A 16,922-nucleotide genomic window follows, 5' to 3' on the forward strand; every position below is an offset into this window, starting at 1 on the left:
CCAAACACATTAATATATTTTACTTGTCACATCTGGGCCCCATCATAGGACTTGCTTAGGGCAATAAGATGTTAACAGAGTCAAGGGGTGGAGAAACATGCACTGTGTATAGTAGGGAGGTGTGGAAAGGAATGTGGCATCTGGTGGCAAATTGTGACCTAGGGAGCAAATCAAGACTAAGTCAGTCTACCACACAGACCAGTGCTGCCAAGATAAGAGCATATATTGATCCTTGGTCCTCTCCTGTAATCATAGCTGGTCACCACTGAAAGCTAACATCACCAATGCCCTCAAGCATAACTCGGGCACCAAAATGTTTATACACCATAAGTAGTTATACCCATTTGTGATCCAGTCTTAACGACCCAGGTAGCCTACGTGCCATCATCTTCCTAGATTCTTTAACCTCCACACCAAAGGTAATGGCTTCTAAACTTGGATTTTCCTTCCAGAATCCTTCCACTCAGCACATATTTTGAAAGGGACTTTGCTGGCTTTAATGAGAGCATCAAAAACTGGAATGACTTTAGGTTTTCACACAGGGTGCTTTCTACTAGTCAAAGCAATTCTTTGTGATGCATAGGGTGTATCAGTGTTTTATTTCTGCTGAGAAAGAAGGGCTCCAGGAGTTCAAGGAAAGCCCTTTCCTTTTGTTATGGTGAGTTAGGCAGCAGGATTTCTGTCATTCCTTTTGAAATGAAATCTGTCAGAAACAAGAAGATTGCTCACTTTATCTTGATGGACACATTTCCCATTTCAATTAATATACTCTGTATTCTCGGGTCATAGACTCCTGACCTATCTATGTGTTTTTTAGGGAAGGTTGTGGACAGAGGATGGAGGTTTGAATAGCTTATCAGTTGTATACTTCTAGTCTGAGCATCAGAATTCACTGACGCATGTTCAGCAGGTTAAAAAAAAAATGTTACTTTTTCAGCTCATTATAAAAGTACACAAGCATCTTTATTTAAAAAAAATCTTGCAAGTACAGAGCCAAAAACTGCTTGCCTTGATACAGAGGGACAAATGATGTTTCATGGGGAACATGCTAGTAGGGATCATTCTTACTAGAAAAGAGATGGGGGTTATTTTTAGATAATTTATTCCAAAAATATAACCTGTTGAGAAAGAAGATGAGAATGTCGTTGGAAGCGTATCCTCAACATGCAAGCAAAACAAAAGTAATCAAAAAAATCATTAGCAAAGATGACAACGCTAGACCAAGCAGTGACCACAAAGTACACATTTGGTTGTATTTCAGGTCTTATTTGGGTAGGGGAAAAAAATGAAGAAATACAGGCCAATGTAAGCTTCTGTTCGCAGAGAGAATGGCAGCCTCTGAGGTTGAAAGGGCCGATGCATGTGTCACCCCTAATTACAGAACATCATCAGTGATTCTTATTTCCTTCAAGACTCAGGCTTGCTCATGGCACTGTGTTCAATAGTCACTTAATGGTCTAGAAACACGGTTAAGAAAAACATATTAACAGCGACTCCGTCACCAGAGCACCTGGATTTTCTTCTACCTTCTCTTATTCTTTTGTGTTCTGGTACAGTGTTGCCTTGTGTATATCAATCTATGTTTGTATTTATTGTGTCATTGCATTTGATAGGATTTTTCAAATTGAAAGCCTCAGAGCTCACGTAGGATTTGTGAGGCATTTTAGTAAGAAAGCTGGGCTGCAATATTTTAAATGTTGTTGAGTTTATTTTCATATTTTAAGACTGAATGAGTTCATAATGTCTGAAACAGACTCCTTTCTAATCATTGATCTCCGGAGATGAAAATAACAATCAATACTTTGTTTTTAACTTTTATTTTAAGTTCAAGGGTACATGTGCAGGTTTGTTACACAGGAAAACTTATGTCATGAGGGTTTGTTGCACAGATTATTTCATCACCCAGGTATTAAGCCTAGTACTCATTAGTTACTTTTCCTGATCCTCTCCCTTCTCCCACTCACCACCCTCAAGTAGGCCCCAGTGTGTGTGTTGTAACCTCTATGTGTCCATGTGTTCTTACCGTCTAGCTCCTATTTATAAGTGTGAACATTCCAGCCAATGCTTTCTGATGTGCTTACTATGTGCTTACATTTTGCTGAGTGCCTTATGTTTATTCATTCAGTGTTCACAACTATCTTATGAACTTGTTATGATCATTTTTACCATTTTACAGATGAGAAAACTAAAATACAGAATGATGGAGTAATTTGCGCAGGTCACATCACTAGGAAGTTGGGGAGTCAGGATTTGAATACAGGCAGTCTGGCTCCAAAGTCTCTCACCAATTGATCATATCAGTTTTCATACTCGTACTGTAACTCGGCATGTATTTGTTTCTTGTACAAACTAGAAAGTGTCACCTACTTGAAGAGAAAAATATCTCCCATAATGTGGATACATCAGGACGTGAGATTTGCATTAAGCAGCATGCTCATAGGTTCCTCCTCACTGGGAACGTCTAGTGTGTGCCAGAAAATGGTTCCAGAGTAGGAGTCCCACCTCTGGTCTGTCAGGGTGGGTTCCAAAGATACTAAAAGCCCAACAATTGCTGCAGCTACTGCCACTCTCACCCTGGTCCAAGCCACCACCCTCAGGGATTGATGTCATGGCCCCCGAAATGCTTCTACCAGTACCATGTCCTGTCATCAGCAGGGCAGCTGGATCACATGGCTGCTTGTTCCACTCAGAACAGAAGACTATCCAAGAGCCTGTGTGATCTGCGCCCTTCCTACACATCCCTTCTTTACCCCTCACCACCCTGCCTCCAACCCCACATCTTTACCTGTGCCAGAAGCCTTCAGATTGTTCCTGGGCAGGCTCACATCAGGCAAGTTATGCCTCAGGACCTTGGTGCTTCCTGGTCCCTCTGTTGGAAGTGCTCACCCCGAAATGTTTCCTGACCAGTGCTGATCATTACAGCACCGTCACCCACCCACTGCACACACTCAGCTCTCTATCTTTCCTCCCTGCATTATTTTTCTCCTTAGTGTTTACAATGACTTGCTCTTCCATCTGTTTTACGAATGTATTAGTTTCTTCTTTGTCTCTGAACACTAGCGTGAACACTTTTTTGTCTGCTTGCTTTCTTAGTGTAATCCCAGAACTGAGAATCCAGTGGGCGTTTTACAAATTGACTAAATGAACAAATGAGTGCATTGTGGAGTTGTTTTGCAGAATTAAATGAACTAGCATATGGAAAGCATTTAGAACAGACAATGCTTAGCATGAAATTAATGTTTAATAAATGTCAGGTATCAATAAAAGAATAACATAATAGTTATTGAATGAATGATGCATTCGATACTATTACTTGTTCCTGTGGTGGGAGGAAGGTAATCAAGTTACAGGTGTTTTAAATATTTTAATGTATATTTACAGTGTGTGCTAGAGGAGATAATCAGGGACATTGTGTTCTCTTTTTCTGTTGTCTGGAGGGCGTACTGTACTACCCTTCTCTAGGCAAGTGGGTGGTTCTCAAACTTTGCTGGACTTGGGAATCACCTGGAGATTTTTAAAAAACTGATCCTGTTTCCCATCTCAGATATTCTGATATGGTCAGTCTGGAATGTAACCCAGGCATTAGGAGTTTTGAAATGCTCCCTGAGTCATTCTAATGTGCCGCAAAGTTTGGGAAACACTGCCTTAAGCTTTTCAGAGAGCCAGCAACAGCAGAAGGAAAAGCCTTCCTCAGTCCCTCTCTGTGCTTGGAATCGAGAGTTGTGCCAACCTCGGTTCTAAAACACATGCAGCCACTAGCAAGTCACCTAGCTTGAGCAAACTTTACCTTCCTTAATTTTATATCTGCTGTGGAAACTGGCAAAAACCCAGAATCCAGGGCCAGGCTCCACGAGTTTAACTTTTCCTCTTCCCTCCCTTTCTTCCTTTCTTCTTTCCCTCCCTTCTGTCATCTGGAGATAAAAGGATGGAATCGTTTTCAGATGTGGCTCAAAAATGGCATGCTCTGAGATGGTGCTTTCTTACAGAGGAGACCAGAGAACTAAAGTGTCCACCATGCCTAGGTGACACCATTCTCCTCCAGGCATGCCCAGCTGTACCTATTTCAGGTCCAGGAGGGATCAATGTCTGAAGGTCAACTTCCCACCCATTGGGGCCCACTGTGGAAGTATCAGAGGTCTTCCTGGTGTCCCTGGCCTCCCCACTTCTTCCCTGTGTCTTAGTGCCTCCCAGCCTGGGGTCTTGTCTGAGGCTCTTACCCTGGTCACTCGGGCTCACTCTGCATTGCTTTTGCTGGCCTACTCAGGGTCTAGAATTCTGTCCTCTGACATCCAGGCCCCTCCATCTGATCTCCTGCCCACCTGAGTTCTGCCCACCTCTCTTCATCCATCCCAAGAATATATCATATCATGGTAGCCATGTCTAATCTCTGGGTGCAGAAAAACACCTGAACCCACCCTATAGTGCCACCAGTCTCAGCCTAGACTTTTCTGTTAATAGAATGATGGTGGGACATTGAGGATATCACACTAGCACGGCCAGCATCATGGCTGTGTGACCCATGCAGTGACCTAGGACCCTGGGCTGGGTTTAATGTTCTGCTGTCTTGAAGTTAGTCATGTTTGAATGAAAGCCTCCACATTTTCATTTTGCACTATTCCTGCAAATTATCTGGTGTGCACCACACTTCAAATCAGAAGACCTGGTTTGGATTGCACCTGGCTTACACCTGAGAAGAGTGTGACCTCAGCCAAGTTATTTTTCTCTCTTGGCATTTGCAAAGAAGGAATGTGAGTGGGGTAAAACTGCCTCCATCATAGGGGAATTTTAAGAATGAAATAAGGTAACAGATGAGTGTCAGCACATGGTGCACAACATGTTAGTTCTCAACGAATGCTTCTCTTTTTCCTATCGTTCCACCTCCCAAGCAGCTAAGTTAAAAAGTCACTTCCTTTCTGTTTAAAATGCTTTTATATGTTTATTTTCCTAGATAGTGATATATACCTAAAGGACAGATCTTGGGAGGTGTTCATTGACCTTACCTAATTCTTATTAATTACACAGAAAGACAACAGGATTCCTTCTTGCTATCTTTCTTTATTACATTGAACAATATGTTGTCCAGATGGTGTGTAGAGTAACATCTTCCAAGTCATTTTTAAATGATCTTCTTTTACTTATTGAAGAAGATTGCATATAGAGAAAATTGAATCAAACCCATGTCATCGAAATAATCTTAGCTTACATTACATTAAGGAGATTTCTATTGTTCGGACTAATAACTCTTCCACGAAAGAAGACTGCCTTGGATAATGTGCATGAGTGAAAATTAAGAGTCATGGGAGTGGATCTTTGACCACGGGCCCTTAGTGACAGTAAAACAGTATTTTCATCTCAGTTTTGTTATTGGTAAAATGCACAAAATAATACTAGTTCTGCCCCCTCATTCTCAATTTGTGGATCAAATTAGGTATCTGTGGAAGCATTCTGAAAATTTTTGAATGCTATACAATTTTCAAGTTGGGATTATTGATACAACTTCTGAAGTTTAGGTGTTAAAGATTCATTTGAATCACTTGAAAATCTTTCCGTAAAACAAATGCCAGGAGCTAAGTTCTCAACTTCTTTGGAAAGGGAGATGCATTTGGCAACAGGATAATATGTCACCACCAAAATAATCCCCAATTTTACTGGGGCCAGAAGCCATAGGTATTACCCTCTAAATGTCTAAAACCCTCTGAGGCTGTTTCTCAACATATCAGTTATAACTTGATAGCTTTTCACAAATCTCTTTTTCTCTACTTATTAATTTAAGTATTAATTGAGAATCTACTGTGTGCCAGATATTGTTCTAGGTACCTGAAATAAATCAGTGAATAAAACCAAGTTCCTTGCCCTCATACAATATATGCTGCAGTGTAGAAGGCAAAACAATAAAAATAACCATAAGATTAAGTGTACAGTTTACCCTCAAACAAGATTAAGTATACAGTTGACCCTTGCATGTGGGGCTTCGGGGTGCCAACCCCACATGCAGTCAGAAATCCACATATAACTTTGGATGTCCTCAAAACTCAATTACTGATAGGGTACTGTTGACCAGAAGTCTTACCAATAACATAACAGTTGATTAAAACATATTTTGTATATCATATGCATTATACTCGTATGCTGTATTCTTACAATAAAGTTAGAGAAAAGAAAATGTTATTAAGAAATTCATAAGGAAGAGAAAATGTATTTATTAATCATTAAGTAGAAATAGATCATCATAAAGGTCTCCATCCTCATCGTCTTCACATTGAATATGTTAAGGAGGAGGAGGTGGAAGAGGGGGTGGTCTTGCTGTCTTAGGGGTGGCAGAAGAGGAAGAAAATCCATGTGTAAGTGGACCTGTGCAGCTCAAACCTGTGTTGTTCAAGAGCCAACTGTATTCTACAGCACATTAGCATGTGATTAGTGCTATGGGGAAAAAGTAAGTAGAAGAGTGTAAAGGGGATCGGGCATGTTGGGGAGCGGGTTGCATTTCTGAAATGTATGGCCAGGATAGTCCTCTTCAAGAAGATCACATGTGAGCAAGAGCTTGAGAGAGGTGAGGCTGGGACATACACATATCTGCAGGATAGGCATTCCAGGTGGGAGGAACAGCCAATGCAAAAACCCAACGCAAAAGTGGCCCAGCAAGTAGGCCATGAAAGAAGCATGACTATGGGTCTCCCCAGATCTTTCTCACTCTCTACCAAAAGATAGGTTTTGAAATTAAAGAGAATATGATTGCGAGGCTAATGCCTAAGACATACATTGATGCCTTGTTTCTCTTGTATGTGCTTTCTCCACAGTCACATGACACAGGCAATCCCTTTTGACGACCCTCGGTTAGAGAGCTGCCAAATCATCCCTCCGGCTCCTCGGAAGGTGGAGATGAGAAGGGACCCCGTGCTGGGGTTTGGTTTTGTGGCAGGGAGTGAAAAGCCAGTGGTCGTTCGCTCAGTAACACCAGGTAAGTACCCAATCCTGGACTTGGTTTCCTGGGACTGTCTGCCACACCCTGCCAGAATGACTACTATTCAGTCTCATAAGTGTCCAGGCTGTGGAAGCTGGGTATGTTTTTCCAAAACTTGGATAGAGTCACTTCACCAGAGGGACAGAAATGCCTCCTCAAACTAGGTTTTAAACTGCCAAATCCATCATTATCACCTGACTCAGTAAAATACTGAGCCATCATCTATCATCATGGAAATGACCCACTTCTTACCTTATGAATGCAGACAATAAGAGGCAGGCACTGTACTGTATTGTAGTAAGCTCATCATGAACTCCTTAGTTAAAAAAAAAAAAAAAAAAAGAAATAGGAAGTGGTTACAGTAGGATTGAGTCGTTGGGGTAGTTAGATTATTTTACAACTGTGCATTCCCCTCCCTTCTCATTAGAGGCAGAATAAAGGGAAATCCATACTCCATTGCTGTTGGGCTGGACCAGGTGATTGACATTGGCCAATGGCATATTAGCAAAATGACATAAGCAAAGGCTTGAGACATGTTTGTGCTGTTGATCTTGTTTCCTGAGCTTCTGCCATGGCTGGAAGAAGGGAGTGTTTGGCTGGGCATGATGGCTTATGTCTGTAATCCCAGTACTTTGGGAAACCAAGGCTGGTGGATCACTTGAGGCCAGAAATTCGAGACCACACTGGCCAACATGGCAAAATCCCATCTCTACTAAAAACACAAAAAATGAGCCAAGCATGGTGGCAGGCGACTGGCCAACATGGAAAAATCCCATCTCTACTAAAAAGACAAAAAATTAGCCAAGCATGGTGGCACATGCCTGCTGTCCCAGCTACTTGGGAGGCTGAGGCATGAGAATCACTTGAACCTAGGAAGTGGAGGTTGCAGTCAGCTGAGATTGCACTACTGTACTCCAGCCTGGGCGACAGAGTGAGATCCTGTCTCAAAAAAAATACAGAGAGAGAGAGAGAGAGATTTCTCCAGGTAGCTGTGACCTCTTCCACCTGAGTCCCATAATGAACACATGAGGCAATAAGCCTGCAGTGGGGAGCCAAGTACAGCCTCGTCTGCAGTTTGGTACAGAACTGTACAGCTAAGCCAGGCTGAAATCAACCAGTCTGCGATTACCCTGAAGACCCATAAGCATGAGAAGAAATAATCATTGGACACCTATTGAGCTTTGGGGTGATTTGTTATATAGCAAATGCTGACTAATACAGTACATGTCAAATCTTTAAAATTCTACAATGTTAGATATTAATGTACTTTCCCTTGATCATTCACATTAGAGTATACAGATGTTCCACTGTCAACACAGCTGAATACAATGGACTATGATACAATCAGCTGAAGTGGGTTGTCTTTGCCTTTGCAGAAACAACGTGCTTTTATTATTTATTTATTGTATATATTTGTATGCTTACTGTAATGGACTCATATTGGATTTATTTTCAGAAAAAAAGGAAATTAGCTTCCGTGTCCTTTCTTTCCAGGATTTTGCAAATCAGTAAGAGTTCAGCAGTGAAGTACTACACGTAAGATCGCAGACTCTGCCATCAGACTGCCTGAGTCTCCCTCCTACTTCTGCCCCTTTTTAGACTTTTTAGCTTCCATGTGAAATTCCCTGCACTTCAGTTTGAAGTAAATTCTCTACAGCCTCTGTATAATGGGGATCAGAGTAGGATCTACTTTGTAGGGATATGGAAAGGATACAATAAATTAGAAGAGTGCTGGGTACATCCTGGTCTTTCCGTAGATGTTTATTTTTCTTGTTATCATTATTTAACTCTAAAAAGTTTGGCCAGTTGAGCCTCTCAATTAAGGGAAACAAGCCAACTAGCGTCCTGATATAGATGTTTAAATTTGATTTAATTTTTTATTTTTCAATCTTTTGACATAATATGCCCCAGGGCAAGCACCCCAAATAATTAACCACTTTAGACTTGTGTTATCTGCTAAAGTTTTTTATTTCATTAAATATAGATCACATTTTAGTTCTCTGTGTAGGATTGTTGAGCTTGACACAATTGAGAATTCTCAAAACAGATTTGTTGCTTCTTTTGTTAACATGCTTTGTAAAGTAAAACAAAAATAGAAACAATGTAGATAGTATAAAAGAGAAAGTAAAAAAAAAAAAAAAACCTGAATTCCTACTACCAAGAGATAGCCATTATTGATGTAGACAGAGATAATATGTATAGTAGAGATAATTCCATGCATACATAAGCACACATATGTATTACATATCAGATAATATATTTTATACATATGTAAAACATATATGTAGATGTGTATATGTATGTACACACATTTTTTCTAAATGGAATAATATTTGGCATGCTGTTTTATAATATTGGGATACTCTAATACTTCTGATTATGAGATTATCCAAAGTATGTGTCTTCCCAGAAGCTGAGTGGAGATTCAGAGTCTTGTTTTTATTTATTTATTTTTGTATCATCTCACTGCCTACAACCTCTCTCCTTCTTTGCCCTCAATTCTCCTTAACTTCAAAGACACTAATACCTACTGTTATACAATTTTGAGAAGAGCAGAAAAAAAGTAAAAACAAAGGTCAAAGATTACTATTTCCAGTTATTTTTATGAGTGAAATTCCTGGTCATACAAGCTGTATCTCTCATAAAAATGACTCTACAGAAGTACCAAGTGATTTCAGTGCGTGACTAGATTTTCTATAGTAGGCAATCCAGACTTCCAAGTGAAGGCCATGAGACGGTTCTCTTGAACTGTGCTACTCTTTTGTATTTTGGATGGGACAGTGTGTTCCTTCTCCAGAATTCTTGATTAAAGTTGCTTGATTAGACAAGGATAGTTTCATTTGATCAAAAAGCACAGGTCAAATGTAAGAGTATATGAATCTGAGAGTGGCTTTCTTATTAGAGTAGTTAACATTGATCCTTCAGTTACTTTGAAAATTTTTCTGTATTTGACCAGCATTTGATTTCTAACCACTTGTTTGACTAAATTTGAGTGATTGCTTGCACATCATTTAATACTTACAGTAAGTTTCCCAAGTGGTTTTTCTGAATTCCTTATGCATGCGAACACTGAATACCACATATGTAAAATGAATATTTTCTATCACTGATACAAGGACATGTTAAGGTTCCCCTACTCTTTTACTTTGCAGAAGGAAGACGAATTTATGCTACAGCTTAAGTGACATATATGCCTAGTGTCCGGGTGGATAGAAAACAACTGAATTACTTTCAGTTCCGTGTTCTGGTTATGAAGTGCTCATTTCAATTACTAAATGAAGTAATAGCAATAATATTTGAACGATAACTTTTCAGCTGCACCTATCACCCAGTGTCAGACCTGTGGAAATATAGTTAAAATTATAGTACCATATGCTACCATATCAACATTGGGGAGGTAATTACACATGTCTAGAGCTCAATCCAGGTAATTGTTTTTAGGTCTTACTTGAATACAGATGTATGCTTCACACAAATGTGATTTTAAGTTTATGTGTCAAGAGACCTGGCAGTGACTAGGTTCTGAATTACAGGAGCAAGTTCAAAGGAGACGCTGGCCATTCTAAACTTGCAAGAGTCCAAGCTAAGATCTAGACCTACCTTCAAGTCAAATCTTTAACGTGTGTGAACCTCAATTATCTCATTATATGGAAGGAAGGGATAATAGTATTCCATGAAGTTACTAGGCCAAGAATTTATTTATTTATTTATTTTGAGACGGAGTTTCGCTCTTGTTACCCAGGCTGGAGTGCAATGGCGCGATCTTGGCTCACCGCAACCTCCGCCTCCTGGGTTCAAGCAATTCTGCCTCAGCCTCCTGAGTAGCTGGGATTACAGGCACGCGCCAGCATGCCCAGCTAATTTTTTGTATTTTTAGTAGAGACGGGGTTTCACCATGTTGACCAGGATGGTCTCGATCTCTTGACCTCGTGATCCATTGCCTTGTGTATGCGCGAAATGCATTATCTCACCCTGCACCCCTGCAGGGTAACAAGATCCCCAGGTGATTCACCATAAAGTGTGGGAAGCGCTGCTAGACTGAGTCTCGACCTTGCTTGTAAAGTTTTAGAAAAATGTGGATGCCTGGGTCCCACCCCGAAAGATTCTTATTTAATTGGTCAGGGTATAGCCCGGGCCTCAGAAATGTCCAAAGAACGCCCAAGTGTGGCTGTGTTTCGGTTTTGCTGTTAGCACCATTTGCTCACAGTGACTCATGATCAGGGGAGGAGGCTTAGCATGGGTTGCCAATGTTTTTCTTACCTGTGCTTCATTCTGCTTTGCTTCCAGGTGGCCCCTCGGAAGGCAAGCTGATCCCGGGAGATCAGATTGTAATGATTAATGATGAACCGGTCAGTGCTGCACCCAGAGAGCGGGTCATCGATCTGGTCAGGTGGGTGAGTCATTCACCTGTGTCCTGTCTGCCTTGAAGGGCTGCTGCACAGCTCTGAGATCTGAACTAGCAGAGGAAGAGCCTCCTGTGGGACAATTTAGGACAGAAACACAAGCCAACACATTCACATCATTGAAAATGCTGCTGACACTGACCTGTAGTATAAAAACACATGCTCCATAAACACAAAATACCTCATTGTCCACTTTCTGTTAACACTGAGGGTACATATGCTTCAGTTGAAAATTTTTATGACTCCTATATCCAAAGGTTGTATTTTATTCCTTCCAGAATTACTAACACATTGATTTTTCTTAATCAGGGAGATCAAAATGCAATACCTGAATTCACCGTAAGTGATAAGTAATTTTATCTACATAATCCCATGGATATACAAACATACAGTTCACTGATACTTCATATTTTACTAAGTGCTGCATTACTGAATTTTGAGATTATCTAATGTAGCGATAGGATGATTAGGTCAAGGCTAAGAGTTTATAAAACACACTTGGTTTATTGGTTTAGTTTTATTGTAGATGTCAGTAGTTTGTTATGTGATATTCTTAATGGGGCACCAGAAAATGTGTTTTGTGTTAAAAATATTGGTCAGGAACTCCCTTAGAAGCCCACTGGAGTTATACCTCCTTACTGAATTTACAGAAAAAGAGATCTTTACAAGTTTTTCAAATGAAGATGCTGGGCCTATCACATGAATGGATTCATTCATGCTATGGGAGTGTTAAGGAATAAGGAGACATAACATTTGTCTTTTATAAACTGATATTTTCAGCCAAGATTGAAGCCAAAGCTGAGGTTATCAGAACACTTTTCACTGAAGAGGGGATTTCCTAACATTTATGCTCACTCATTACAAAAAGTATTAGGTTGGTGCAAAAGTAATTGCGATTTTTGCCGTTACTTCCAATCACAAAAACAGCAGTTACTTTTGTACCAACCTAATCCATCTGTACTTTGGGAAACGGATTAAGTGGAGTATTTCTGGGGTCTTTCAGAGAAAGTTTTTTCTCAAGCCTAGTTCAGCTTTTGCTTCACAAAGAGATTCTGGAGGGTCAAGAACTCTTGGAAGAACTGGGAGCGGGCCAAAAAGAGAAATAGAAAGAGAAGGCACTCACTTTTAGTATAAGCAGTCATCCCAGTTTTAGCATGTAAAAGGCCCATGTCCCAGGAAAACCTCCTCAGTCCTGGAATGGTTGGTCACTGCTATGGTCTAAATGTTAGTGTCCCCCCAAAATTTGTATGTTAGAACCTAATACCCAATGTGATTTGTATTAAGAAATGGGGCCTTTAGGGAAGTGATTAAGTCATTCGGTCTCTGCCATCATGAATGGGATTGGTATCCTTATAAAAGGTTGAAGAGAATTGCCTTGCTCCTTCTCCCATGTAAAGACACAGTGACAAAATGCCATCTTTGAGTAATGGGGCCTTTACCAAACACCAAATCTTCTGGAAGATCTTGGACTTCACTTCCTCCAGAACTGTGAGAAGTAAGTTTCAATTATTTGTGAATTACCCAGTGTCAGGTATTTTGTTATAGCAGCTCTAACAGACTAAGACAGTCACTCTATTTCAGCCTGGGCTGAATGGTCACTCTACTTCATCTGGGCTTAGTTCCCAGATGACTAGAAAAGTCATACCTTTACTTCCGGGGCATCCAGATCTCCAAAGAATGGTCTTACACAGGAGCAGACACTGAGCCTTGTGTCATATTCACTGTGCATCAGGAACAAGATCTGGGAACGTCTCCAATCTTTCTGTGGACAAGGGGAGCCAGAACAGGGAAAGAGTCTGTATGTAAGAGCCCTTGGGAGGGAGCAGCAGTGTTCATTTGGAATAACTTCTCTCTTGAGAAGCGTGTGGGTGTCAGCAAGGGCACGCCTCATCTAGGCAGGCTCTGAACCTTCTATTAGATTGCATCCTGGAGTGCCATGTTTGGGCTTGATGGCAGAAGTTGCGTGGACATTTTGTTGTACCCTAGGTGTGTACCTCTGTGATTAGCACTATTGATTTCTGTGCTTGGAGGATGATAGAAGAAATAAAATGTCTGTGTTTAGGTTGGCTGTGATTTAATTGCCTGCTGTAGGACAGTGACAGAGAAAAACCTATCTGAAAGTGTGATCATTTCCTAGCAATTCTTCCAGGGACATGTAAAAATATTTATGAAGCAGATATTTTCTTTCTGGTTTAATGCTTGTAGAAGAAAATGGCATATCTGTAAACAAAGCGCTCTCTGTAGAACTTTACGTATAATAAAAAGAACCAGTTAAAAGAGAGGATGGCAAACAGTTCCAAGTTCAAATCCAGCCTGCCACATGTTTTTGCAAAATCCCTCAGCTAAGAAAGGTAGGGTTTTTTAAACCATTTTTTAAAAGTTGAAAAATATATTTTGTGAGACATGGAAATCATATAAAATTCAGATTTTAGTATCCATAAATATTTTGGTGGGTATAGCCATGTTTGCTCATTTACATTTGATCTATGTCTTCTTTCCTGCTACAACAGCAGAGTTGAGTAGTTGCAACAGAAACTATCTGGCTCACAACCTTTTCACTCTTATTAAACCATAGTGTTAATGTAATGTATGTCTCACTAATGAAAATGATCACACATTAGAAAATATTCCTATGCCTTCCCATAAGCTTGGTCATCTGTCTGCCATAATGTGTACTAACCTAAACATTTAACTCTTGTAAAATAATCCCCTTTTTACTGGGCCCCTAAGCTGATATATGTTTCGAGGTCTATATCTTACACAAGATAAATTCCCTTTCTGTATAATAAAAAAACATCCCATTTTCTGAGCCGCTAAGTAAATTGGGAAAAAACACTCATCATTTTGATAACACTGTAAATTTCTCTCTTTAAAAATTGGCATCCATTTACTGGCTTTAGTGGTGTAGTCCTGTTTTGTTCCTTTTATCCCATCACAGAATGTGTCCATGGATCATTTTTTGTTCCCAGATACATTTGTTTCTTGGTGGATTATTTTTCTTATCATTGGGTTACTCTATTATAGAAAAGTATTCTTTTCTTGTGAAAATGAAAAAATTTCGCAGAAACCAATTTACTGCTATACTAACGACATTTTGGTTTTTCATGTAGTCTCGAAAAGCTATAATTGCTGCACTGAAATTAGATGAGTTCTGTTCACTTCATAGTCTTCTAAGTTGTTAACTCTAACTCAGACTTTATAGTGTATGAGGAGCAAAATCTTTGAAGAATCCATGCCCTTTACAAATTACCATATCTTTCTTCTTTAAAAGTATCTAAGAATGGCTTTCTTTTCACAATTAGACTAATTACCTTGAAGCACTCTCCAAAATTTTATTTTTAAGAACTAAGGAGTATTACTTCCCATAGAATCATTATGAATTGTGTCCTGCCTTCCCACTCCCAAGGCTGGCTGGCCCAATTAAATTCATTTGACTTCCACAAAGAAGTATTGAGGATTAACAGACATCATGTAAGGCACTGAGCATACATAGATACATAGGCATGATTCTTGCCCTTGAGGAGAAGACTTCTAATTAATTTCCCTATATTTATGACAGGACAAGTCTGTTGACGAGGGTAGTATTTGGTAGGAATGTTTGCTGGAGATGGATGGTATGTTAAAGGATGTTATTGATGGTGGTAAAGAGTAGCCATCAATGCGAAGTGGAAAAGCAGGTTTATGCATGAGAAGGGAGTTGTAAAATAGATCTTTTCTTTGACCCTGAAAACCCCAGACCTTCCTGATGAACACTCACTTTCCAACCTGCAGATATTTAAAAAATCCATTGCCTAGGTGGCTGTCCTGAATCACAACCTCAAAATTTGGTCCTTCAAGGCAGCAACATAAATCTACTAGCTCCTGTTAGACCGAGTGCAGGAACCTTTTTGGATTAGAGGTACAATTGGGAATGTGGTATGCCATAGACTTTTCCCTCCATCCAGAAAAACCCACATGTATACAAAGTTCTGCATACAATTTTAGAATGTTTTTTGTTCCCCTAAAGTTAGTCCCAGTTTTAGAGCCGGAGCAGCAGACTCTGAGCACGCTGTCTCCCTTCCTCCCTCTTCCTCAGCACCAGATGCTAACATTGAAGATTCAACCACATAAACAACTTGATCTTATCCTTTTCTATCAGGGCAGTTGAAGTGGAAAATTGCCCATCCCATAATAAGAAGGTACAATGGTCAAACTGGAGACTAATTCCCCTTTCTCCCAACACCTGTAATAGGGCCGCTAACTATCCCTCCATCTGCCTTCTGCCACTACTTACGTTGATTATTCCTGCTGATCTAATTGATGGGCAGTGTTATAGCTATGGCTATTTATCTACAGAGGGTTGCTCACATCTGTCAGACATGTCACCCTTCTGTTACTAATACCCTGGGAATTGGAGAGCCGTCCTGGGTAGCAATAGTATTCTTTCAATAAGAAAGTAACTGTAATAAGAAATAAGAATAAATGATAGGGGAGTGACATTAACAAGGTGGCAAAATGAGGTTCCCCACAGGTATCCCCCACAGCAACTATAATCTGGCAGCCACCTATGGACAAAAGTGGCTTTGTGGGAGCTTTGAGATCCAAGATGGTCACTAAACCCTGGTGCAGCCCAAGACCAAGGAGGCCCATTTTGAGAAGGCAGACCCACTAAGGCCTTGGTGGCAGACTCACTGACTATGATCCCAAATACAGACCCAGAAACAACCACATCCCCCTGTGGAGTTGGCTGCAGTCCTGTTTGGCCTTGGTCCTACAAGGGGCCTACGAAGAATCATACCTACTTGGCCTTGGATAACAGATCTGCTGACCTTGGCCCCAGTTGTAGACCCTGAAGTGGCTTGTGACCAAGCTCCAGCCTCTCTCAGCCATTGTCTGGGAGCAGTCCCACCTGTCCATGGACCTGCTGGGAAACAGGCCAGTTCATACCCGCAGAGGTAGACCTGTACCTTATGAAACGTCCCTGTAATTCAGCTCCAGCCTCTCTCAGCCATAATCTAGGAGCAGTCATGCCCACCCAGAAACCCTCTGGGATGCATATTCATTTGTGTCCCCTCAGGCAGGCAGGCCTACTGATCTCTATCTGAATGTGGATCCTCAGGTGGCCCTATAACCTGGGTGTAGCTCCTCTCAGCCATGGGCAGGGAGTGGTCCTGCCTGTCCAGGGATCCAGAAGGAGACAGGTTCCTCTGTGCACTAGAGGCAGGCTTGGCAACCTTGATCCAACTGCAGATCCCGAAACAGCCCTGAAACTCAATTTCAGCTGCTCTCATCTGCTGTTCAGGAGCAGTCCTGCCTCCCTGACCCCACCCAGGGACCTGCTGAGTCATATGCCCATTTGTGCCACCACAGGCAGGCCTGCCAGCCTTGGTCCAACTACAGATCTTAAAGCAGCACTGTGATCCAGCTCCAGCCCTTGCAAGCCACAGTTCTTCCCACCCAGGAAACCATGAGGAGGCATGCCCATCTGTGTTCGCAGAAGCAGGCCTGTGGATCTTGATCTTGACTGTGGACCCTGAAGTAGCCCTATGACTCATTTCCAGCCCCTCTCAGCCACAGTC

General features: G+C 41.0%; 1 protein-coding gene across 10 annotated transcripts in view; it reads left to right on the forward strand.

The window, feature by feature from the left end:
- FRMPD4 (FERM and PDZ domain containing 4) overlaps nucleotides 1-16,922 on the forward strand; it is a 915,426-nt gene that overhangs the window by 767,142 nt on the left and 131,362 nt on the right. For all 10 annotated transcript variants that reach the window (XM_074391531.1, XM_074391527.1, XM_074391532.1 and 7 more), the window contains 2 exons: nucleotides 6,798-6,958; nucleotides 11,249-11,351. In XM_074391531.1, coding sequence (XP_074247632.1) covers nucleotides 6,798-6,958; nucleotides 11,249-11,351 — 264 coding nt within the window. The remainder of the gene's footprint in view (nucleotides 1-6,797; nucleotides 6,959-11,248; nucleotides 11,352-16,922) is intronic.

Source organism: Saimiri boliviensis, chromosome X (assembly GCF_048565385.1).
Source record: "Saimiri boliviensis isolate mSaiBol1 chromosome X, mSaiBol1.pri, whole genome shotgun sequence".
Classification (NCBI taxonomy): domain Eukaryota; kingdom Metazoa; phylum Chordata; class Mammalia; order Primates; family Cebidae; genus Saimiri; species Saimiri boliviensis.